Source organism: Haemaphysalis longicornis, unplaced genomic scaffold, assembly GCF_048455015.1.
Source record: "Haemaphysalis longicornis isolate Haplotype H1 unplaced genomic scaffold, Haemaphysalis longicornis Haplotype H1 scaffold_173, whole genome shotgun sequence".
Lineage (NCBI taxonomy): Eukaryota > Metazoa > Arthropoda > Arachnida > Ixodida > Ixodidae > Haemaphysalis > Haemaphysalis longicornis.
Window position 1 is genome coordinate 115,681 of NW_027526278.1, and position 24,990 is coordinate 140,670.

General features: G+C 46.7%; 1 protein-coding gene and 1 long non-coding RNA gene across 6 annotated transcripts; one reads left to right on the forward strand and one right to left on the reverse strand.

Annotated features, from left to right (window-relative positions):
• Positions 1-1,364: 1,364 nt before the first annotated feature.
• LOC144166490 (uncharacterized) lies at positions 1,365-24,888 on the reverse strand. 5 transcript variants are annotated; one of them, XR_013321686.1, is made up of 4 exons: positions 23,275-24,878; positions 23,097-23,170; positions 22,018-22,296; positions 1,365-1,500 (listed from the first exon to the last, which is right to left on the reverse strand). XR_013321686.1 is itself a non-coding variant. In XM_077696000.1 (3 exons), the coding sequence occupies exons 1-3, from the start codon at positions 23,365-23,367 to the stop codon at positions 1,480-1,482; spliced, it is 393 nt and encodes a 130-aa protein (XP_077552126.1). In that variant the 5' UTR covers positions 23,368-24,888; the 3' UTR covers positions 1,365-1,479. The 5 variants fall into 5 exon arrangements, 4 of the variants coding, with proteins under 4 accessions (XP_077552126.1, XP_077552127.1, XP_077552125.1 ...); XM_077696000.1 differs by lacking the exon at positions 23,097-23,170 and having other exon boundaries at positions 23,275-24,888; XM_077696001.1 differs by lacking the exon at positions 23,097-23,170 and having other exon boundaries at positions 22,018-22,281; positions 23,275-24,886.
• On the forward strand, positions 7,755-18,316 carry LOC144166491 (uncharacterized). The gene is made up of 5 exons (XR_013321687.1): positions 7,755-8,607; positions 10,251-10,318; positions 10,936-11,431; positions 12,872-13,168; positions 18,085-18,316. It is a non-coding gene; the product is annotated as an uncharacterized LOC144166491 (long non-coding RNA).
• Positions 24,889-24,990: the final 102 nt, after the last annotated feature.

Consider the following 24,990-nt stretch of genomic DNA (forward strand, 5'->3'; position numbering starts at 1 on the left):
ATCGCACTGAAACGTTTGCCGGGGCCTCTACTTTACTGTCGCTGCTCGTTCGGGCCTCCCACTCGTACGGAAAGGGCTCGCACAAGAATTACAACCCGAGCGGTAGGCCTCGCGCCGACCACTTCGGCCGCGCCGCGTCGAAGTTCTGGCGCTGGCATCGTAACCCTTCGACGCACTAAAACGATAATTGCACCATCGCGTAGCTCTAAGAATAAGCTTTCCAACGAGTGGTCTCACGACGCCGTGAGGACGTTTTTCGGCCCGCCAGCGAGATGCGGAGGAGCGAGAACCTCGCCTGGTACACTGAAAAGTCATTCGCCATGTTAATCGGCTTGCAGCTGAAATTTCCTTACTCTCACGTGAAATTCACGCATACCATCGTGTTTCTGTGGCTCGGAGGAACCAGAAAAAAAATTCTAAGCTCAGCACGGTGAGACGATGTCCTACCTCTCCACAGCCCGGGCAGCATTTGTAAACAAAGCGAAACGGGCAAAATTGACGAAAAACGTGTCTTGGACGCCTCGTAGCCTATCAACTAAACGGCGCACACGCCGGCGGCGCATGTTTTCCAATTTTACAACTCCTGTTCTCTCGAGTGAACCATGTTTCGATTGCCTGGGCTTTGATTAACGACACCTAAGGGCGCCGCAAAAGACCCCGGGCGCGCTTTGTCCGCGCTGGCAGATCAAGGCTCTTTCGCTGCCAGCTCCCAAACGAAGAGGGCCAGGCCAACTAAAATTGCACCGAAACGTTTGCCAGGGCCTCTACTTTATTGTCGCTGCTCGTTTGGGCCTCTCAGTTGTACGGAAATGGCTTGTAAAAGGGCTACAACCCGAGCGGTAGGCCTCGCGACGACCATTTCGGTCGCGCCGCGTCGGAGTTTTGGCGCTAGCATCGGCATCGTTCGTCGCACGAAAACGAAAATTGCACCATCGCATAGCGCGGAGAATAAGCTTTCTAACGAGTGGTCTCACGACGCGATGAGAACGTTTTGCGGCCCGCCAGCGAGCGGCGCAGGAGCGAGAACCACGCCTCCCTACTGAAAAAAATCAAACGATATATGAACGATAACTCGTATACGAGATTATGGGATCGTAAGGTGAATGATATCATAGGCTTCAACGACATCATTGAGATATCGTAGTAGCACATCGTAGTAGCTCATCGTAGTAGCTCATCGTATACGTTGGATCATACAAGTCGGATCGTTGCAAGCGATGTCGTTCGAGTTTATCGTACAGATTTTGCTGGGGCGAGCGACAATATGTATTCGATGTGTGCGTGTAATACAAGCGTTAAATGCGCTGGTGTTGATATTGTGCTGTGAGTGTGCTTAGATCCTTGCACAGTAGAATACGCAAAAGAATAATTGGAAGCTGCTGCCTTCTCCCTTTTATTTCATGTCCCGCAGCAGGTTGGCCACATATCCGTTAAATGCTTTCAGCCGCTTCTCCGTGGTAGCTTCACTGTTCCGGTGTTTCATGAAGTAACCATGGGCACCTGCACAAAATGGAAAAAGAGAGGGAGCAGAGAACATGTGTTTAGAGGGTGCACGTGAACCTTTTGGGTGTGTCTGACCCATTAATCAAGCGATATTACATACATGCTCAGTTAGTTGTACCACCTGTGAAGACTTTCCATGGTCAAATGAGGCTACTCTTCACAACTGCAGAAGCTGTGCTTGCTCACAATGCTATGACTATGACCACCAAACATCGTTGGCCCACACTTAAATGCAAGATTCGTCACATGTGGAGATGTGTCCCTTATTATTGTGCTAGTGCAGTGGAGAAAGGTGTGGGGAGGGGCACCTAAGAAAAGCCATGTTTCCCTTAAGCTTCATGAGCTTGAGCTCACAGCATGGCTGCAGGCTGACGCTAAGGTCCGAGGCGCAAGCCTATACCAGCACATCTTATATTGAGCACGGACCACCACTTGGACATGGCACTTGCCTCACGAGTTTATGTGGATGCTATGTTGTGAGAACAGTGCATTCGCAATATTGTTTATTTTGCCCCTATCCCTGATCTTTAATAATGTGCAAGAATTCGTAACTACAATATAACAATTGAATCAAATAATGCAATATTTCATTTCAACTCAAACCGAATAAGACCTGGTGAAATGTAACAGCGCAATAAACGGCGAGGGACACAGAAGAAAATTCACAAGACGGGCGCTTCTGTGTCCCTCGTTGTTTATTGCGCTATTACATTTCATCATGAATTTGTACCAACTCACCCAAATTTCCATTTTGTTCGAATAAAACCATTTGAAAATTACGAGCGAGGTCTCTCCACTTGGGCTTTCCTGCACTGCTTGAGTGACAAACAGTGAAACGCTGATGGAGCATTTGATAACCACCTCTCATCTCCTTAGTATTATTGGGCCAGCTCTGCCCCTCTGGCCATAACGCAATTCATGAAAACAGCAACAGTGAAATAATGGGGGGCAAAACCAACATGAATCAGAGGCAAGGGCCCGATATATGAGCCTAATGTCTGCAGCGACTTCTCGCTGGAATAAGTTGAACGAGTATTTGATGACACTAGATGGTGGCTGAAACAAACCATTGCAGTCTCGAAGACATCAAATAACTTTGCATTTAAAATAAGCATCTATTGCGGGGAATTCGTCACAGCTCTCAAAAATAAATGAATTGCATCGCATATGACCCTCCTTCTCATGAAAATTTGGATCGTGTTAAAGCTTACAATCGATAGCTAAATGTACTGTTGTTCTAGGACACCTGCTTCAAGTGTTCGTGGCAAGAGCCGAAGGACTGTATGGAGAATGTTTTATGACATGTAACGTGCGCCAGTTGTTGCATCTCGAAAACTGTGTGGAAAATTTAGGACCGTTATCGGCTTTCTCCGTCTTTCCCTTTGAGACGGGAAATAGAAGAATTACAAAAATGGTGAAGGCAACAAAAGGAGCTCCTTATCAAATTGTGGAAAGAGTTGTTCATCAGGAGCTAGAGGTTATGCTTCATTCATCACCTCTAGCCTCAAATGTGCAGCTCTTCTGTGAGCAACAATTACGCAATGCTCTTACCACGAAGAAACACACAACGCAAATGGGTAAGTGCAAACAAACAACTATTTATTCTTTGGAACGCCTCCAACAGCTTTACAGAAAAGAGAAGAAACAAACACTAAAAAAAGGGTGGGGGGGGGGAAGGGGAGATTTAAGGCGAGAAATGAAACAACGAAATACAGAAATTTTGACTCTGAACTATTCAAGTTGAATGCGCAGAAGCCTAATCATCAGAATTTTCTGCGCACACCCGGATTTACAGGGGCCAGGGTGCATCTTTTAAAAGGACAGTTTTGCAACAACCTTAAGACTATGACGCGTGCTCACGTATTCTCCGAATGTGCCTGATCCCATGAAACAGGACTTCACAATTTTCCTTTTCTGCAGCTTGGGTGATCTGAACAAAACCTCGGTCTGCCCAAATAAAGCCTTCTATCCACACACTTTGCAGTGTGTGGCCAAGTTTCCAGGCCCGCTCGTCCGCTCACCTGTGTAGCGGGTGCTCCCTGAGCCTGGTGTTTACGCACCTGCCTGGGTGTCCCATCCAGCTTCTTTTGCAGTTCAAGGGGATGCGGTAGACAGCGCCGACCGAGCATTCAACAAATTTTGTTTTCTGCTTTGTGTCAAACTGATATTTTCACGCCGTGTTTCCATCCTGATTAACCCTCTTACAAAGCCCTTTAATTTGATGGGGGCTGAGAAAACGACTCCAGCTTCTCGCTTCGCTTTTAGCTTCTTTATCTTGTGTATGTAAAGGCTAACTTTCTTTCTCTGCTGTTCTTTGGGCCCTTGCTTGGCTTTACCCCCTTTAGCACTTCTAGGCAGTGGACACAAGAACTTGCGTGGGAAACCCACTAGACCTTAAGCGTGCCCACTGTTACAGTTACAGGACTTTTTTTAGGGCTTGGAGGAAACAGCCTGCAGCAATGCTTCTCTGTACTAGCTTCGGATGTCCAGAGTTAAAAGGAAGCGTAGGTAACCCCCTCCCCCCCCCCCGCTTCGATAAGACCCGCACGTGTTGGATGCTCCAAAATGGGTTTGAATGTCTAAATACCGCAGCCTATCGCTGTCAGGTGTCTCATGTTTGAACTGTAACCCCTCAAATGCAGTGTGAAAGTGCTCAAGTATGGCAAAAAGCTAGTAAAGAGAAGCATTGTTGCAGGCTGTTTCCTCCAAGCCCTAAAAAAAGTCCTGTAACTGTAACAGTGGGCACGCTTAAGGTCTAGTGGGTTTCCCACGCAAGTTCTTGTGTCCACTGCCTAGAAGTGCTAAAGGTGGTAAAGCCAAGCAAGGGCCCATAGAACAGCAGAGAAAGAAAGTTAGCCTGTACATACACAAGATAAAGAAGCTAAAAGCGAAGCGAGAACGTTTTCTCAGCCCCCATCAAATTAAAGGGCTTTGTAAGAGGGTTAATCAGGATGGAAACACGGCGTGAAAATATCAGTTTGACACAAAGCAGAAAACAAAATTTGTTGAATGCTCGGTCGGCGCTGTCTACCGCATCCCCTTGAACTGCAAAAGAAGCTGGATGGAACACCCAGGCAGGTGCGTAAACACCAGGCTCAGGGAGCACCCGCTACACAGGTGAGCGGACGAGCGGGCCCGGAAACTTGGCCACACACTGCAAAGTGTGTGGATAGAAGGCTTTATTTGGGCAGACCGAGGTTTTGTTCAGATCACCCAAGCTGCAGAAAAGGAAAATTGTGAAGTCCTGTTTCATGGGATCAGGCACATTCGGAGAATACGTGAGCACGCGTCATAGTCTTAAGGTTGTTGCAAAACTGTCCTTTTAAAAGATGCACCCTGGCCCCTGTAAATCCGGGTGTGCGCAGAAAATTCTGATGATTAGGCTTCTGCGCATTCCCATGAAACACAAGTTGTCTTGAAGACGTCTTGAAACAGCCTGAAACAGCTACAATCGTCTACCTCTACGTGAAGACATCTTGCAAACGTTTACCGCTAGCAGTTTCGAGAAGTTTACTTGTAAACGTGTAAAAGATGTCTTGCTGAGAACAACACAAGCATATGCTACACCAAGAGGTTTTAAAAACGTCGCTTGAGAGAGGTTTATCTGGAGACATGGTAAAGAAGTGTTACCCGAGCCTATTTGTTTGTTACGCGTCTTGAAACTTTGAAAACCACTCATGATAAATTTACTAGAAATGCTTTCCTTGACATTTGTGCTTAAATACGTCTGAACACGCCCCATCTCAAAACAAATTTAAACACACACATGCTCTACACTTCTATAGTAAAAAATCCTGACATCCATTCAGCAAGAAATCACCTCCATTTTTTATCTCTACTATGCTTTTTTAAAAACATCCAAGCCAGATTCTTTTTGTGATCCATTTTACCCGCCGTGGATCTTCAAATCTGCCGATTCAATGAAATCACTGCGGCTATTTTTTAGGTTTAGGCCTCGATTGTTGTAAATATTGTGCTGCTAAAACCACATTACTTTTATTTGCGCTATCTCTGGTCCTCCTCGCAATTCATGAATTGCACCGTATGCGGTACTGCGAGGGCTGGGCGTGGAGGCTGGGGCATTCAGGTGGCATGGCGAGGCGAATGGGAGTTATTTAAAGGAACGCATTTATTTGAACATTATACAACACGATTGACCACACCGGAGGCGGGCACAAATGAAGCACAAACAAGCAAGCATGTCCCAGACCTCGAATGGGCCTGGAGCTGCGTGGCGTGATGGCACTGAAGGTGATGCTAGTGATCCCCCAATGACTACAGCACATGTGGCTGGCTGCTCGCACCCCGCCCCACCAGTTTGGTTGACCACGTCTCGTGGACAGTAATATCCGCACATTGTCCACAACAGGCACAACACTCATACACGCGGGGGAAACACTGCCGCACGCTCCACTCGTGCACCAAGTCATCTAGGTGGCTAGACAGCCAATAAGCGCATTGTACTGTTTAAGCTGTGGCTGTACTGACTGCAGAGGTGAGTCTACACTGTCCTGCTTCCTTGCACTGGCAGTTTCATGCACACTGAAGCATGGTAAGGGCCTTAGCCTTGGCTTCGAGGTTCGTGAAAGGCGTGCCAGTTGTCCTTGGACAGGAGGTTGCCGACACCCTCTCAAACAGTCTCATGGAGCTGCATGTGGCACACAGTATGCCACAATTGCTACGCAGGAAGTCCTTGCTCGTCTTGTAGCCAAATGCTGAATGGTCGGTGCTGCTGCAAAAACTTTCAGACATGGGCTTTTGTCCAGCTGAAGTACATCGATGCCATTCACGAAGTGGTCAGCCAGGTGCGGCACAAGTTGTCCTTAATCTCTTATGGTACCACAGATGGCTCGAGTTGGGCGTTGGCTGCTGCACAGCTCGCGCCTGGTTGGCGCTGTTGACGGGCTTGGAACCTGTAGGTGGCTGGCTCACGAGCATTCTTCCCTTTTTCTGTCCATGGACAAAGTTTTCGGCATGCTGGGCTTGCTGTTGGCTGGGCTGAAAGTAGTTGGCAGGTGGTTCACCGACGGTATGACCTCTTTCTGGCTGTTGAAGGAATTCTGTATGTGCTTGACTTCCTTTGTGAGAACTGGCCTGACAGAACTTGGTTTCGCCACCCACCCGTGTCGAGCATACGGCATCCGGGAGGCTCAGAAGGAAGCGGAGGGGCCACAGACGTCATACTGTTTGAATGGAAGCTCCTAGCCTTTACTCGTTTTGAATTCGCACAGAAGCTGTAGAGTTAGCGGCTGCTTGGCTGCGATGAGCAAGGCACGGATGATGGCTTTGATTGTAGCTCATTACATTCCCCTTTAAAGCCATGGTTCATTAGGGCCCCCGAGTTTTCAGGAACTGCTTGCCTTCTCCATCGTACCGGTATGAGCGCCGACTGTAGGGCAACACGCTAGCAGGTAAACACGGAGCTTCCTATCAATGATATGGTCAAGATCATCGCTGTGGCAAGCAAAAACAGCTCTGTGTTCGGCCAATATACCTTTTATAACTGCGTGCTGGCTGGGAGTGGGCTGGCGCGAACACCGCGTCGGATGCGACGGTGTCATGCGACAGGTGCACTTCGTGAGGGCAATGTTTGGGCTACTAACACTTGCCATGGCGGCTGCTCTGGCAAAGGCAACGGATCATGTTGCAGGCAGTCTTTGGCACTGTGTCTGGCAAGGTTAAGTACCGTGGCTGGGTCTAGCGTCAAAGGCACCGCGGCGGACGAGGCAGAAGCCTTCGGTTCAACCGGGGGGTTAGCTTCATGCTGCTGCCGAATGTCGACTTCCAGTCGCCGAATTATCTCTTCTTTGAAACCGGCTGTGTCCAGCTGTCGCCGTGCCAATTCTTTCCGTATGAGGTCGCGACATTGTCACTGAGACGAGCCGCTCCCACACAATGCCCGGCATGATATGCCGCCGAGCCGGATACACGCAGGCGGTCACACACAAAACACAATCTTGCTGGAGCGTCCGCCAGCAAGCAAGCGCAGACGCGCACAAGGAGGCAAGCGAGTGAACGGTGCAAAACGCTTGGGCGAGGAAGACAAAATGGCGCACTGGTCCAACGGCGAAGGCCGGCTTAGTTACAGCGTTGGCGTACCTGCGTGGCTGCGTGGTTGCACATAGGCTCGGGCATCGACTGCGCAAGATGTGAGGGCTGGCGTGAAGGCTGGAGCATTGAAGAGGCATGGCGAGGCGAATCGGACTGCAATGTTTTGTGCAACTGTGGAGTTGAACCTGGTTGAACCACGCGCACTAACGAGCGCGTCCCAGACCTCGCTTGGGCTGGAGCTGCGCTGCGTCGGCGTAATAGCACTAAAGGTGGCGCTAGTGATTAGCTAGTGATTATGGCCTAGGCTGGCGTTCACAATTCACACATCAAGCAGCATCTTCCGGAGCTAAAAAAATGAACAGCTATGCACCCAACTGGGAATATTTGGGATAGCGAAAGTTATTTTCTACCAAAAAGGCTCGCTAGCGTTCAGCGAAGCAGACGACCCTATTCCACCTTTCTGGAAAATAACTCGTTGCTTCCTTGCTCCACACGGTGCCGAAGATAGGCAGAGTGCCCGATAACGCATGGGCAAAGTACCGAAGACTTAAAGAAGCATTTTGACAGGCGCAACTCCAATTGATTCAATCCAAAATTGTAGAACCGAACCGCTGCAAACTTCAAAAAGCGCGCGCTGAGTGCTCACTCAAAAAAAAAGATAAAAAGCCGTTAAACATTGTAATAAAGGAGTAATTTGTTGCATTTAAAAAAAACTTGGCTTATAAAACGTTTTTTGCTTTTTATTAAGCGAAAATATTTTACTTTTTAGTTTATGCATTTGTGGTAGTAGTTTTCAGGTTTTCAGCACCACCAGGGGTTCCTCTGTCGCTTCAATTCAAATTTCAAACATAACAACCGTTGGTCGCGTTTGTCGTTCCTAAAAGTTGCTCTTGCGTTTGTAAGGTTGTTTGCGCAAAAAAAAAATGCTTTTGAGAGAGTAAATAGGTAAATGGTGTTTTAAATGCATCTCCAAAATACCTTGCTCAAGCCTTTGTATGCGTGAAGACTGCCACGGTTCCCCAAGCGTCCGGAAACGACTCGGCACGAACAAAGGTGAGTAGCTACTAGCGTGATAAGTAGTAGCAGAGTTTCTTGCGGTCGTCGTTAATGAGCTATCACTGCACAGTACCGTAGTTTGGCGAATTCTGTGCGCAGCACACGCCGGTGCCCAGCACCACAATTTGTGAAGAAGTACACGCTTGGGCTTGCAAACTTTTGGCATTACCTTTCTCGTTAAAACTGTTGAAATGGTACAAGCAGTACAACGAATGCACAGGCTATCAGCCGAGCTCGCGCTGAGCCTTTATGGACTAGTGATGCACAAAACTTTCATAAATTTCGGTGATGTCACAGCACAACGATGGAGTGCAATGTAAATACCCTATTAAGGCAAAATGGGGGGGGAAGCAACTGTACTTTTTTTTTATAGTTGGCGCCTTTCATGCTGTAACCCCGTTTTTCTTGTTTTTCGCTCACATTCTCAGATTATATATGACGCACTGGCCGAGAAGAAATAATAGTAAAAGAAAGCGTCTGAGAACACGTTGACGAGACAGAGTTGTAGTTTCTTCCAGGCTCCACTCATTGTCTGTTGTCACTGCTACCAAGATGACACTAACAAAAAAAAAAGCAAGAAGTTTGCAGTAAGTCCGCATGTACGCAATGTTTCTCACAGATTCCGGAAAATAGCCAGTAGATAACGCATGTGACTACAGAGACTGAATCAGAAATCGTTTGTAGGGTCCCTTTGATGTGATAAAATCCTACATAGGTCAGTGCGTTTAAGAGCACAGTTTAGCGTATGGACATTACAAATACTAGACAGTTGTTGCGCATTATGGTGCGTCCGCAAACTAAAACTCAACAATACAATAATCCTACTCATAACTCCAAAGAAAACAATGGAAATGACGGAGGAATATTCGTTATTCTGAACACAAATTGTTCGAGTTAATACACCATCTGTTTCCAAAAACCCGTATGAAATGCATGTCGGGCGATTTTGTAATCTGGACCAAAAATAAAGCTGGAGTGGGGCCAATTTAAGACAATTTGCATTGCCACTGGCCGTAACCTTATCTCCATGCTGCATTTATTGTTGATGTGATCAGTTGTCTTGAGATATTCATGATGGGCATGTTTAGTAAATTTCTGTCTGAGCTAAAAATGAAGCTAATAGACTGCACATTTGCCTTACTACTTGTTCCATTTTAGTTGTCTCCTGTCACATAAAACAGTATGACAAAAGGAGAATGGCATATTATCTAGCTGCAAACGTGTGTTTATGGAGAAAGTTTGCAATGGTATTGCTAGTGTCTGACATATTTTAGTTTTCTTCTGCTAACTCACATTTGAGTTATGAGTAGTACCAGACCTTCCCAAAATATTGTGTGCATGTTCAAGGCACTGCCCTAGAGTTTTATTCATTCCAAGCCTTTCACTGTAGCAGGTTTGAGATTTTTTGAATAAGATAAGCTCATTCACAGGCAAAGGCCGGTGAATGAGCTTTTGACTTCTTTTTTGTCCTTGTGCAGTAGGATATTTTCATGTTTGAGTAGTAAAACCCCTCTGCATCCTTGTTTACCTCGAGATAAGTTTTGCTTACCTTAAGTTTCAAACTGCTTTAATTCTCAGTGCTTTAGTTGTGTACACTTTATAATCTCGCATTTTTGTCGGCATCTGGTCGGTGCGTTCAGGGCGCCTTTTCAAGCCCTGGATGTCAACAAAGCTGCCAAGGAGGTGTCGCTGATCAACCTGTCCATGTGTGAGTAGGCCAAGCCGCGCTTGCACAGGGTCAATTAGGACGTTTCTCATTTACAGAAGGTAACCACTTTTTGTGTATAGCTGATGTTGCAATTGGAATTTTCCTTGCAGACCCATGATGTGTTTACAGTGCAATTAACCGGTTATTCTGGGTGCATCAGGTTTTGGCAGGATGTGGTATGCACTTTGTGTGCAATAAATGAGAGAGAAGCTGTGCAATTTGTGCTCACTGCCCTTCATGTTACCGCTTTGCATAGAGCTGCCCTTGTGTCTAGTTTTCTTGTCTTCAGGTTTCACCTAGGAATATTTATAACTACGTTCATTGGGTTGTCCTGGGTTGTTATATGTACTCTAGAGTGGCTCAAAGGGGCGTCAAAATGATGTTAGGGCAGGAGATGACAAAGGCTTCAATTTCAGCGTCGTACCTGGGAGATCAAGTGGTTGCTGTTTAGCCAGCTGCAGGGCAATTCGACGGGCTTGCAAACCTCAGAGCTTTGTCACTTGTGGCTTAGCAATGTTTATCACACCGTTATATCCTATTTCCTAAGGTAAATGCGTGTTTTCCCCTTCCGAACTGCTATTTGCACCTATTGGTCCAGTAATCATAAAATGTCCCAGGTGGTGGCCTCTGGATGGGAGGGCCCTGGTTGGTCTCCTGCTCTGCTGGCCGAGGTGCAACTAGAAATCCTGGGCAAGCGCAGCAAACAACGGACGGCCCTACTGTGGGCAGCTCAGCTGGCCTGGGCCATCGTCCGAGATGACCTGAAGGGCCACACCCTGGCCTATTCGGGCGGCTCTGTGCGGCAGCGACAGGGCTCGGCCTCAGCAGGCGCCATGCTAGGGGAGGTCACCCGGCAGGCGCTGCTGTAGTGTGCTGTATCCTCAGCCACAGCCGAGCTGGTGGGTGTCAGCCTGGACCTGACCCCAGCGCTGTGCCCTGCAATGCTACTCCCGGGTTGCCCTGCTGCGCATCCGGAGGGCGACTTGTGCTCACTCGGGGTGCATGGAGTGCTGTATCGGGGCGCCTGGCTGCGGCCGCAGTGGGAGCCCAGACACAGGGAGCTCAAGGGCAACGAACCAGTGATGTGATATCTGCGCCGAACCGTGCCGAAAGGTAAATCCTGCTACATCCTTCTTCATTTCAAGCAATCTGCGCCAATCTTGTGCCGAAGCTTCGTTTCGCCGGGTTTCCGCAATGTGTTGGCTCTGGTGGGAGGAGTCCTTTACGCCACGGGCGTTGAAGGCATCTTTTACGTAAAATGAAGTGGAAGGAAGTTTTTACATAAAATGTGCTGAGTGCCTTCTGCACGACTGCCTTTCATTTTGCAGAGCCTGCGCTTAAGCCCACAGCTGAGGAAAGAAAAGTCCTCTAGAGCTCATTTTAGGGTGCTGCAAGTGATCTAACCGATGAATTGACTTTGATGGATGAATACATGCTCGTCCAGCTTGAAGATGTTGATCAGATCTGTCTACACGAATTAACGAGTATTGGCAGCAGAGTTTTGAGAAGAAGGAGGCTAACAACAAAACCAAATTCCCTCTCTTGGCTTGGCTAGTTAAGGCATTGCTGTGCATTCCACATAGAAAAGCGGTTGGGGAAATGGGCTTCAATAAGAACTGCCGGCACCTTAATGAAAGGGCTCAGTGTGTGATACAAACTGTTCATGGCATCAGGCACATTGTTTCGTTCTTCAAGCGCTTTGACGGAGATGCAAGTCACTTCAATGTGACACCAGAGGTTTTGAGAGCAGTACAAACATCGAGCAAAGACTGCCAAGAGCGCATTGCGGCTGAAAAGCTCAGGCAGCTAAGCAGTGGTGTCTTGACCCAGCCAAGGCTGGTCCTAGTCATGATGCCCGAGACAGGCTCCAGCAAGAAGTGGAGACCACAAAAATAACATGGTGGTGAATACGGAGCATCTAATTAGCCTCGAAATAAAGTCCAAGAGCTTCAGGTATGTCGAAAGTGGGCAGTCTCTTTTACCTGAGGGTAAAGCTAGAATGGTGGCAGCACTGGACAAAATGGCACAAAAAACAACTTTGGACCTGTCACGATAGTTCTACTTTCATGCATATTTAATCAGAGAAACGTGGGTTTAGCGCAAGTGTCTGTTTTGTTTCGTTACATTTTCTGCTTACTTAAACAAGCTCAAAAGTGTTTTTAGGGAATCTTGTCATACTGTGTTTTATTGCCATGTAGTCGTTTTAGCTTCAGGATGTTGTTTTCGTGTACATCAAACTGTCCACTAAGTGACTGTGTTTCGTTCATTCTGGTTTCATGAAAAGTTCTGTAGCCTACCGAATTGAATGCTACCCCGATAGTCGTTTTTTAAATGAAAGTCAAGTTCCTTCATGATCTGTTGGCTCATGTGGTGTATGTACACATCGCATGAACTCTTTTGGTGCTTGTCCTGAGGCATTTCATAGTCACTGCTAAAAGACGTCTGTGCGGCAGAAACTCGTCTGTACCGAAGGCATTTTACTTGTTTAAACATTTCTGTGTGCCCAGGATGCTGCTTTTGGGGCTCCTCTTAGTTGTTTTCCTCCCCTTCCAGCAGCTCTCAGCCGTCCTGTGCCCCATGTGGGTTCCAAGCAGAGAAACACCACCTGGAGGTGGCTGACAGCCCTGCCTGCTGGCCATGGAGAGTGGCCAGATTTAACAACAGGGAGGCGAGCTGCTGGCCGCACGGCGGAATCTTCGGCTGCTGGACCAGCTGCTGTTGCTGCCGGGCTGTGCCAGGGAGCAGGACAAAGTCCACAAGGTCCTGGGCTCCTACCTGGATGCCTCAGGAGTCATCCCCACGCCTCGCCTCCCAGCCCGGTTGATTTGGAACAACATTGAGGAACTGAGGGTTTGTTTGATTGTTATCTTCTCTTGTGCATGTGTGTGTGCGTCTTTTTTAATACCCCTTTTTAAGCGTCACTGAAGTGATTTGTAAATATTGCAGGAATACTAGTGCGAATTGTAGTCTGGAGTCTCTAGGCCATATTTTCACCACTCGCGGCATTTACGTGAATTTATTCGGTAGAAATAATCAATTCAAAAATGCGGCCTTCCTCCGCATCCTTCTTGCTGATTTCCTGACATTTTGTGTGACATCAAAACAAGATGGTTTGGCTGCACTACTGTGCGGCTCGCCGACCCTCCGACAGAGTCAGTCGGTCCAGCGTATAGTCTTCTGGCCGCCAGCGGGCCGTCTTAATTTGTTTGCTCAGTTGAAACTAAGCCATGACCTGTTTGTGCCTGGAAATATCTGCCTTTAGTTTGTTAGTTTGTAGACTGTATTCTGTTTTAACTCACTCCACACATGCGACGCTCCGCTGACTGGTACGCTAGTGAAAAAAATCAAAGGCCAATTGAAGGTGGGAGAAGCTTTATCAAAGTTAATAAATGTACAAAAAAGAAAACTGCACATAAAACAAGGACACAAGAGAAGACAAATAGACACATAGGGTGCAGACTAGCAAGTGATTTTTTATTTTAGTGAAAAACACATCATGAAGGAAACTGCGGTAACCTAGGGCACAGAACAAAGGTAAACAACCAAACCCACAGCCAAAAGACTGAGCGCAACACGGGGGGCAAAAAACCCTACACTAGGCATGTGCAATCGCTTCGCACATAAACAAACAAGGTGAGGGCCGGGGTAGTCCAAGGACACTAAAAATCACCCCCAATAGTCCCGTTACGATACGCGATCTCGGTGCTTAGTAGGGACACTGACGGTGAACTGACGCAATCTTCGGCTTGATTTTCAGAATCGCGTACGCTTCAAAAATTTCCTTGTTGCACGCACCCCTGTAACGCTTTGTCACTTTGCATGCTTTGAGGCGTGGCGCACAGCCTTTGCAGTCTTTACAGTTGGTGGCCAGGTTGCTGCCGGTAAAAGTGCGGAGGCTGTCGGCGTGTACCCTCAGTAAATCATTAATGCATCGGCCCATTTGGCCAATGTACGATCACCCACAAGACAAGGGTGTTTCGTAGACGACGCAGCTTGACAGTTAAAAAAGCAAGGCTAAAACGGGGGCTAGTTGGTTATACATCTTCTTAAACCGCGCTGTTCGAAAACTTAGACAAGGGAAGAGCACACAAGGACGGGGCAAAGCGCGAGTCCCGTCCTTGTGTGCTCTTCCCTTGTCTAAGTTTTAAAACCGCGCGGTTCAAGAAGAGTTAACAAAGCGCTTCTCGTGTCTTTTCCGGCACCCCGCATGTCTATTTTCTTCAGAGTTTACACGCTTACACAACTTGTGTAGCTTGTTAGGTGCCGAAAAAACAACACGAACCCCCACCTTTTCCGTAGCTTTCTTGATCCTGTACCCAACATTGTGGACGTAAGATAAAAAGGCCATCTTGTCGCCCTTGTCCCGTTCGCACCTCGTCTTCTTGGGGCGTGACTCGACAAGAAGCTTCTTGCCAACTGCCAAGATAAGGTCGCAAGGAAACCCTGCTTCCTTCAGTCGCTCCACCTGTGAACAGAAACTTGCCTCAGCTTGGTGTGTGCACGAGCGCTGCAGCGCATTCCCGAGAGCTGACGTGAAGTGAAGCAGTCCTTTTTGGATCGAGGGGAATAGATCCAACACACATGTTCACAGTTCACCTTGGGCTCCATATCCAAAAACTGCATCAATCCCCCGACCGGTGCTTCTATTGTTTACGAAAAGACATTGAGGGTGGAGCGAAAGAGTTCAAAACACTTCTTCAACTTGATGTGTAGTGCCCTCTGGATTGTGCTGCTACAGCACTAGGAAGTCATCAACGAAGCAGAAAATCTTAATGACGTTAATGCAGAGCAACGGAAGCAACTGACGAAGTTGTCGAAACGTGCGAGTAGGAGGTGACTGAATATTGGGGCAAGACACGACCCTATACATACGCTGTCCTTAGGAACATAGGGACGACTACACACCCCTTGAATTGGCTCAGCTGGTTGGGCCGCTGGCACCGTCGCAGAGTCACAACCGCCAGTTGTGCCGAATCTTTCATACGGAGGCCCGAAGGATTTGGCACAACCGGCGGTTGTGACTCTGCGACGGTGCCAGCGGCCCAACCAGAGCTGAGCCAATTCAAGGGGTGTGCAGTCGTTCCTATGTTCCTAAGGACAGCGTACGTATAGGGTCGTGTCTTGCCCCAATATTCAGTGACCTCGTACTCGCACGTTTCGACAACTTCGTCAGTTGCTTCCGTTGCTCTGCACTAACGTCATTAAGATTTTCCGCTTCGTTGACGACTTCCTAGTGCTGTAGCAGCTCAATTCAGAGGGCACTACACATCAAGTTGAAGAAGTGTTTTGAACTCTTTCGTTCCACCCTCAATGTCTTTTCGTAAACAATAGAAGCACCGGTCGGGGGATTGATGCAGTTTTTGGATATGGAGCCCAAGGTGAACTGTGACCATGTGTGTTGGATCTATTCCCCTCATTCCAAAAAGGACTGCTTCACTTCACGTCAGCTCTCGGGAATGCGCTGCAACGCTCGTGCACACACCAAGCTGAGGCGAGTTTCTGTTCACAGGTGGAGCGACTGAAGGAAGCAGGGTTTCCTTGCGACCTTATCCTGGCAGTTGGCGAGAAGCTTCTTGTCGAGTCACGCACCAAGAAGACGACGTGTGAACGGGGCAAGGGCGGCAAGATGGCCGTTTTACCTTATGTTCATAATGTTGGGCACAGGATCAAGAAAGCTAGGGAAAAGGTGGGGGTTAGTGTTGTTTTTTCGGCACTTAACAAGCTACACAAGTTGTGTAAGCATGTAAACACCGAAGAAAATAGACATGCGGGGTGCTGGAAAAGACATGAGAAGTGCTTTTTTAACTTTCAAGCATGCGTCGTCTACAAAACCCCCTTGTCCAGTGGATGATCGCACATTGGCTAAACGGGCCGATGCATTAATGATCGACTGAGGGTACACGCCGACAGCCTCCGCACTTTTACTGGCAGCAACCTGGCCACTCACTGTAAAGAACTGCAAAGGCTGTGCGCCACGCCTCGAAGCACGCGAATTTACAAAGCATTACAGGGGTGCGCGCAGAAAGGAGATTTTTGCAGTACGCGATTCTGAAAAAAAGGCGAAGATTGCGTTTCGTGACTGGACTTTTGGGTGTGATTTGGTTGTTCATCTTAGTCCTGTGCCCTAGGTTATCGCACATGTGTAGATCGCAGTTTCCTTCATGATGTGTTTTTCACTCAAATAAAAAATCACTTGCTAGTCTGCGCCCTGTGTGTCTAGTCGTCTTCTCTTGTGTCCTCGTTTTAATCGCAGTTTTCTTTTTCGGAATGTACCAACTAGCCCAAGCTTGCATTCTATTCTACTTAATATAGGTACTAAGAAAATAAGGTCAACTGAAACTTACCATACAGGGAAAAATCAGGGTGCATGAAGCGCTTTTTTTGTGCTGGGTGAACTAGCACAGCAGTCACCAGCACGATCACACATCTATGAACGCTTTTCTGCTAAAGGAATGCAGTCACTAAAGGTGAGGTATTTGTGAAAATTTGAGGGATGCTTACTGCAGAAGCGCTATTCAAGAAATAGTTGTCTGGGCTGCTTGGAATGCCGAACCTAGATAAAAATGTGAACTGGGTATACATTATATACATTATACTTATGCCCTTGCCAACACTGGCTTATGGCGGAGTGATTTGGAGCACTAGGTATATTGTTATGCAATTCGCAAGCTCAAATCCCATAGCACTAAGTGGTTTATTTGTTTTTGGGCGGTATTTTCTATACTAAATTCACAATTTTGGCGCTGTTTCTGTAAATCTGGCAAAACTTTGTCGTTTCTGTAAACCTAGCAAAACTTAAGGGTGTGCAAATTATGCGAGTAAATACGGTATTTTACAGAACCGAAACAAACTGGTTTGAATTCTAATCTTGGACATTGTCCAATTACGTAGTAACTTGTATGAACGTCACTGCTTTAGTTGCTGTGGCTGCCTAAGACCGCGCATGGCAGTTTTTCTCCTTTCAGGCCTCATAAAATAAATACCGCCTTATCGACAGGATAAACGATGAAAAGTGTGTTTATTTGAGCCATTATACGCAGTTCAAACAAAAAAGACAGGAGCTTGACAAATTCACTTCGGTGTCCTTTTAATACCCTACAACCCGCCGTGCGTGGCTAAGGCGTTCAGCTGAGCCTGAGGTCGCAGGTTCGCTTCTCAATTGTGGCGGCCGCTTTTCTGATGGAGGTCGAAAGCAAAAACGCCCTTGTGCTCGAGATCCCGTGCAGGTGGTCAAAATGTTAATCTGGGGCCCTCCACTATGGCGCACCTCATCGCCTGTGTAGCGTCGACGTGTAAAACATAATACCCCCTCGTGCCTTTGTCTCCTCTCTATCTGCCTGTCATGCCCTCCCCCACTCCCCACACGAGTGGACATACTGGTGTCCATCCCTAGGTGTGACAATTTACAGCTGCTGGTGCACATTCCTTACTGCCTTCCTGGAAATTCATTCATTTTGGTAAAGGATAAAAATTACTGCAGCCTTAATTCTTATACTTGCTTTCTGGCACCTATACCCATCAATAATACAGTCGAACCCCACTACAACGAACTCCGCTTCAACGAAATTTCCGTTTCGACGAAAAATTTCCGATTCCCCATCAGTTAGCCAGAGAAGTCAGTGCAACACAGTCCTCGCCCCAACGAACCATTTGTCTAGCTTGCTTTCGCATCAACGAAATTTAATAAGTAGCTGTCGGTCTGATACCTTTCACTGCTCACTACTGGTACACATTGTAAGTGACACAGTGCCTTGTGTTCTACCCAGGCATCCTGCTGGCACGGACAACACTGCTGGAGGCAAGAAGCAAGGACACTCAGCTTCATGGGAACAAGCCAGACTGCTGATGACTGCCACATGAAGCTATCATCCCTGTTTACAAGTATATAGCGGGTTGACGGTTACCTTTTTTTGTGAGAGCTTTCTCCTGTAATTCCTTCTACTTTAATGCATATACCTAATGTTGCACTACAAATAAAGCTTGGTTTTCAAAAGATTACAGGTTGATTTATCATTTTGTACACAGGACACAAAACATGTGAAATGAGACCTAGTTGGCATGAAACAACTCTATTCTTAAGAGTTTATGCGAATACCCCCTATTTATGTTGTGCTAACATCACCTTCAGTTGTGCTGCCCGCTTGATGCTTTCTCTGTTCACACAGGCCGGTTGTGGATGTTGCTGCCAGCTGTCAACAATTAACACACCCAGTGGTTGCTTCCAGAACACTCGGCAATGACCAGCCCTTCTCCGATTAAGTATCTTTTAAACTGCGTGCCAGTTTAAGCAAAGATATTTATTCGGAGAACAGCGGGCAGTCGAGTCGGTGTTCCAAAAGCAGCTGCTGGGTGCGTCAGTTGTGGGGACAGCTCGTAGCGATATTTCAGGCTAGCCTGTGTGTACAGAGAAAGAATTTAGTGGGTGCCACGAAGGAGCCTAATTCCTGATACCTCTTAAAAAGGTCTTAAAACTCCTTGAAAAGAAGTTGTATAGACGTCAACAAGAAGGTGCTGAGACATCCTACAGGAAGTCCTGTAGATGTCTTGCAAGCACCCAGATAGACGGCTATAAGCGTCGCGTTAGCACAGCTACAAGACTTCTTCAGGACGGCTTTTATAAATAACTTCTTCGCCAAGATGTCTCTAAGCAGTTCGAATCGTCTTGTGTAGATGTCTTTTAGATTTACAATAGCCCTTTTTGCGTTTCATGGGTTCAACTTGAATAGTTCAGAGTCAAAATTTCTGTATTTTGTTGTTTCATTTCTCGCCTTAAATCTCCCCCTCCCCGCCCCCCCACCCTTTTTTTAGTGTTTGTTTCTTCCCTTTTCTGTAAAGCTGTTGGAGGCGTTCCAAAGAACAAATAGTTGCTTGTTTGCACTTACCCATTTGCGTTGTGTGTTTCTTTGTCTCCATCCTTGTATCGTAAGCCTAAGCAGCGCATTAATCTAACCCAAGCGTGATATGAACAACTAGCCCAGAGAAGTGCTTTCATCAGTTTGAAAGCATCGATGGTGGTTGTCGAAAAAGATTGTGTGATAAACTGCAACATCGTCTGCGACGAGATGTGCACGGGAAGATATGCAACATGGTAGATGATAAAAATAGATTTAAAACGTAGAGGACCAAGCACACTGCCTTGGACGACACCAAATTAATGGGGGCAAAATAAGTAGAGGTATTAGCAGACGTTAACTTGAAGGGGCATTAAATAGGCTTCCGAAGGTAGTGGTTTCAAATACAAAATTGCTAGACAACATGTTCACGACAACGTATACCAAATATAATACCTCTGCGTAAAGCGAATGCTGCACAAAAGTGCAAGAAAGGTCTTCGCTTCTTTCCTTGTTTACCTGTCAATCCTTGTCGCCATTCTCACACACTCTGACGTAACTTTGCGACTCTGACGCAACCTTCACGGCAAAGCTGGTGCTGAACACTACAGCGTTGCTTTTGGCGGGTTTCCTAAAATCTGCAGTTAATCAGCGTTCCCAGCTGCGGTGGAAATGCGGGTGCATGGTTCGGCGGTTCCGCCGAACGGCACTACAGCACAGCTATCTTTGGAAAAACAAATGTCGATCGTCGCCATCCGTTACACGACCTTAGCTGAGTTTGTGGATATAGTGCATTGTTTGCAAATTATGAATAACACCGAAAAACACGGAGAGTCTCTGCAGGTGGAATCGCCGCTACAAGCGTGACCGCGGCAAGCATCTGCCTGCACGGTCGACAAGGACCCCGCTATGCAGTGTATCAGTGTATACGTGATATGGCATGAACCGCAGCAGTTAAAACTTGTCACTGCCCGCCAGAGGGGGACTATTGCTGGAAATCAGTTTACAAATGCATGAAAGGGGGAAATAGTGCAGTGAAAGATTGCGCTGGTAATCGTCATCAGCTCAGCTTCGTAAAGTGGTGACTGAATAACTGCGGCGATGCTAAGCCTTTTCTGCGCAAGTTAGAGTGACCTGCTCGCTGCAACAGCGCCACCTGCAAGAAATGCTAGCGAACCGCCAATCGTAGGTGGAAATCTTCAATTACAGTCACCAGCGAACATGTGTTTGGGACCCCCCTATCTGGCCGTCAAACACTCATTTCCCCCATTCTACAACTGACGTACCGACGCAACCACGGCAGTGCGAGCGGCCCGCCTGCTTACTGCCCCACTCAGCTCAGCGCAGCCAGCAGTGGGCAGAGCATACACGTCGCCTGCTAAAAAAGAAAAGCGTGACAAGCAGAGTCAATGGCTGTGTGTACCTCGAAACTGTAATGTCTCTAGGTGGTCTTGTGCATGTCAGTGATGTCATAGCATTCACACCGATTAAGAGGTGCGAGGACAGGGTGAAAGCTCCAGGCCTTATTGCCAACCCTTTTTATTGAACAATAACTAAGCTAATGCTTAACACTTTTAAACCATTTTTTGCGGGATGCTGTTCCTTCAGCGAACAACACGTAAAATCGCTACATTTGGAACCCTGTTTAGGGCCCCTTTAATATAACAAGGAAGAAAATCCGTGATCCAAATGAGGACATTAGGGTGAAGTCTGAAAAGTAGTCTGCGGTGTGTAATGCGATCAAATGCGTTAGAAAAATTGAGATAAACTGCAGGAGTGTGTAAACCTGCGTCAACGGATGAATGTAGACCCTGAAGAATCCCAGAAAGTTGCGTTTTACGAGAGTAACCCTTGTGAGTTACTCTTAACCCCATGCTGATATTAAAATATGATGATGTAATTTAATAAGTACTTAGTGACTTGAGAGAGAATGAAATGCTCCACAACCTTGCATATGGTGCTTGTTAGGGAAATTGGCCTGTAGTTTAATGGTGAAGCACGGTACCCAGATGGAAAGGTTGGTACTACCTCGGGTATCTACCCATCACTGAGAATAGCGCCTGTCGAGACACTGAAAATAGCGCCATCAGAATTCTACATTGTGGATTGTACTTTTCAGTACATTGTAAATAATACCAGTAGGATCTGAAGTAGGTGGAATTTTAAGCCTACCTAAAATAGAAAGTAGTTCCAAGTAAGTTTGTATGAGTTCTTCAAGCCTTATAGAAAGATTTTATGATGATGATGGTGTTTAGGTTTTAATGGCGAAAGGCCAACTAAGGGCGAAGAGCGCCAAACAAAAGTCGTGTTATGAGAGCGACATGGAAGTAAAAGTAAAACATTTCCGTAAAAATAAACAAATTAAGACAACATAATTAAGATGAGTGGTGTAAAGGGCCAGGTTGTCAAGATGCATGATAAGAAATGAGATGTAAAAATTTTACGTCGGTAAGAAACTCGAAAACACATTTGAGTGAAAACATGGGCTTGTCTCCTAAGAAGTATGACGGGTGTTGTAGAATATGTCGTGTGTATAGTTGTTGGAAGTGTTTGCATTGTGTTATGTCAAGTGCCTTGCATTGAATGAGTATGTGGATTACGGATAGGCCCTCTCCACACCCGCTGCATATGTATAGAAACATTTTAAAAGGATTGCCTGGCTTGATTCCATGCGAATGAACCCTTTAAAACAAAGTTCGGTTTCTCTTCCTGCGCCTCCAGATTCTCTTGAATATCCCCACTAACCAATAACATGCTTAAAATGCACAGCACTGCTTCACGAAAATGTTTCCAATAACCAGAGGCTAGAACGCTGCTAACAGGTATACATCATGACAATGGAAGTTTGCACAACGTGCAATAACTAACCTGCAAGTACATAATCGATGGGTGCGCTGAATGGCAGCAGTGCCTGGGGCCGAGGAAATGACGTGCGTTTGAAGGGGTGTGCCGAGTGACTTGGTGCCAGGTGACAGACAAAGGAATGGCTTTTCCTGGTGGCGAAGCATACAGAGCACCAAGGGAAGGCCGGCCGCAGCTTAGGTCCAGCAGGTGGTTGGCCAGGGGAGGCCCTGGCAAAGCCTTGGGAACTGGACTGACAGGCAGCCGACCCAGGACAGCCAGCAGCAGCACCTGAAGGTACACGATCTGTGAGTGCACAGACAGTAGTTGAAATACAAGAGAAGGCCACGCAAAGATCAAATGCTTACATCAAGTGGATTTGTAATCGCTTAAGGACATTCACCATCAAGGCAATAATAAGAACATTCCAGCAACATCCAAAGTGAAATTTAGGTCACATTAAGGATGTGTTTATTAGACACGCCAGTAATGCGATTGGGGTATTCATGATATATCCAAAGCTTACCGCTACGCTAATTTGCATTGAACGCATGCTAGCAGCTTATCTGGGTCCATAGCTTTCAATAGGGACTAGTGTGTGCTTGTTGAGGATCCTCTATTGCATTGCCTAGCTTGTCTTTGCAAGTTCGATTCTCCAATATAAATCGAGTTGAGAGTGCGGGCCTACAGTTTCCTTGTTAGTCTCTGTATGCTCTTCAATTTCGGGATATTAGGATGTTGACACCTTGCTTAACTTTCATCACTAATTTACAACAATGCAGATGCCTCTGATACCGAGCCCCACAGTTCCCGCGAGCTGCTCCTACGGAATCAAGTGCCCGCTTTTTCGCATGTACACTACTTCCAGGGCATCTCCTGTCCACGTTACTTCATCGTATACCGCAGGCATTCACGAATGTGTACTGATCACAGCGTTGTGCCGCTCACGCGAAATTTCGACGGGATCTGCAGTCGCGAAGGCAGATTTTGGTAGACACATAACGCAAAAACGCATAGGTTTTAAAGAACCTCGCGTGATGTGATCATGTCAAATAATTAGCAGCCCTCTACTACAGCGCGAGCGTCGTAGTTAAGGTCTAGCTTACGCGTAATTTGATGCTGACTGCCGCGGAAACCGTGGACAGGTAAATCCAGGTCGCCCAGAAAGTACGCAAGTCCCCTAGGATTTAAGAGAAAATGAGATGGGGGTTTAGTGAACCGCTGACCCATAAACACCAGAACCCGTTCCAAACAAGTACAGATTTATAAAACATGCCTACTTACCCTAGCAGGAACGATGTTTCCTACGTAAAATCCTTCTTCACTGCCGTCCTCACTTTGCGAACACCAATACACTCTGTTCGGAAGCAATGCCATCCACTTTTGACGCGCAGTCTTTTGAGGCGGGCGGCGATGATCGTTCTTCCAGTGCCCATGTTTTCAACACATGCGTAGGTTGGAAGGACTGACATCGCGCAATAAAACTTCTATAAGTTTGATTTCAGCTGGAAATCTGCAGATAAAACTGATGCAAACAGCACAGCACAAACGCGGGATCCTCACAAACGCACACACAATGTGAGACATAGTTGCCAGGCTGCAATAGCAGCACCTCTTTGACGAAAGTTGTGTTAGCACGAGAATATTGGCAATAATCTTTTCGTTTCTGAAAGCTATAACAAGTTTATATCTTCAAATTGAGGTTTTCATACGCAGAAGTACATAGTAATGAAAAACTCTGACACATTTACATTGATGTTAAAGTAGTTTCGATAGTTTTGACGGCCTTTATTCTGGTCAATTCTCAGCGGTTTCTTTTCCTTTTTTAGAGAAATAGACGGAACAAATCGCCAACCTTGACGTGATTGGAAGCAGGAAACAAGCGCTTACCCTTGTAAAAAAAAAAGCTATTAAATTCCTCACGGACAAAAAAAAAATCTTTCCCGAGATTTGAACTTGCGACTATCAAAACGCTAGACGAGCATTCTACCACGGCACTATCCTAGCAAGAGGCTTCGATGGGCTAAAAATGTAGTATAATTACCAAAGTGTCAATAGATATTGTTGCTTGTTTCTTGTTTTGACCGTTGTTTAGACATTTCGGCAGTTATAGCGCTTGCTTCTCTCGCACCGATCTTGCTGACAAGGCCAACTACGCTAGTGTTACAAGCCATATAGCCAAAGCTCCCTTATTTGACCCAACAAAGCTATCTCAGATCATCCCCGATCTCTTCCATGCAAGCGACGGTAGCCACGAATGAAGTGAAATACGCCGCTAGTTTGGTAACGCTTGTTTGTCACGCACCGATCTTGCAGACAAGCCACATCACGCTAATACGACAATTAATGACAGCAAACCTGTTGTGTAAAACGACTGCTGACAGCAGCGAAAATCTCTGAAGTAGTTAGAGTACGTGGGCATAGCTCAAGGCGCAACATGAGAAAGCAACCGAAGCGACGAACGACGCGAAAACCGTGATGGGTACAGCAAACAGGTACAGTGTGCGGTAGCGACGAGCGAAAAGAATATTACAGGCCGCTCCCAGCGGCCCGTGTGAAAATAGAAGATAGAATCCCTGCCTACACGCCCTAAAATACATCTGCACAGCCGATTGAGTTTGTCGCTAAAGAAAAGCAACCAAGGCTGCCGCAATAAACTGCGCTTGCCTTGGTGTGAGCCAAAGCATGTCTTGACATCGTTGTTTGGTAGGGCTTCTGACTGTTATTAAAAAAGGAAAAATACAGTGTGGACAGGCAGCTAGGGCACAAATGTGTACGTCTAGCGTCTGTCATGCACTGTTTTGGAGGATACGGCGCAACGTGCTGTTATACAGAAACAAATACTTCACAGTGAACAGTTTTGCTGTACATGGTACGTTTCACTGAAAAAAAAAATGCTGAAGCCCCAGCTTGTTATGTGCTTTTATGGATTAAGCATGTCCCATCAGCAGCTGTTTTCAAATACTCTAATTCCTATTGGAGCATTGTAAAGTTTAAACA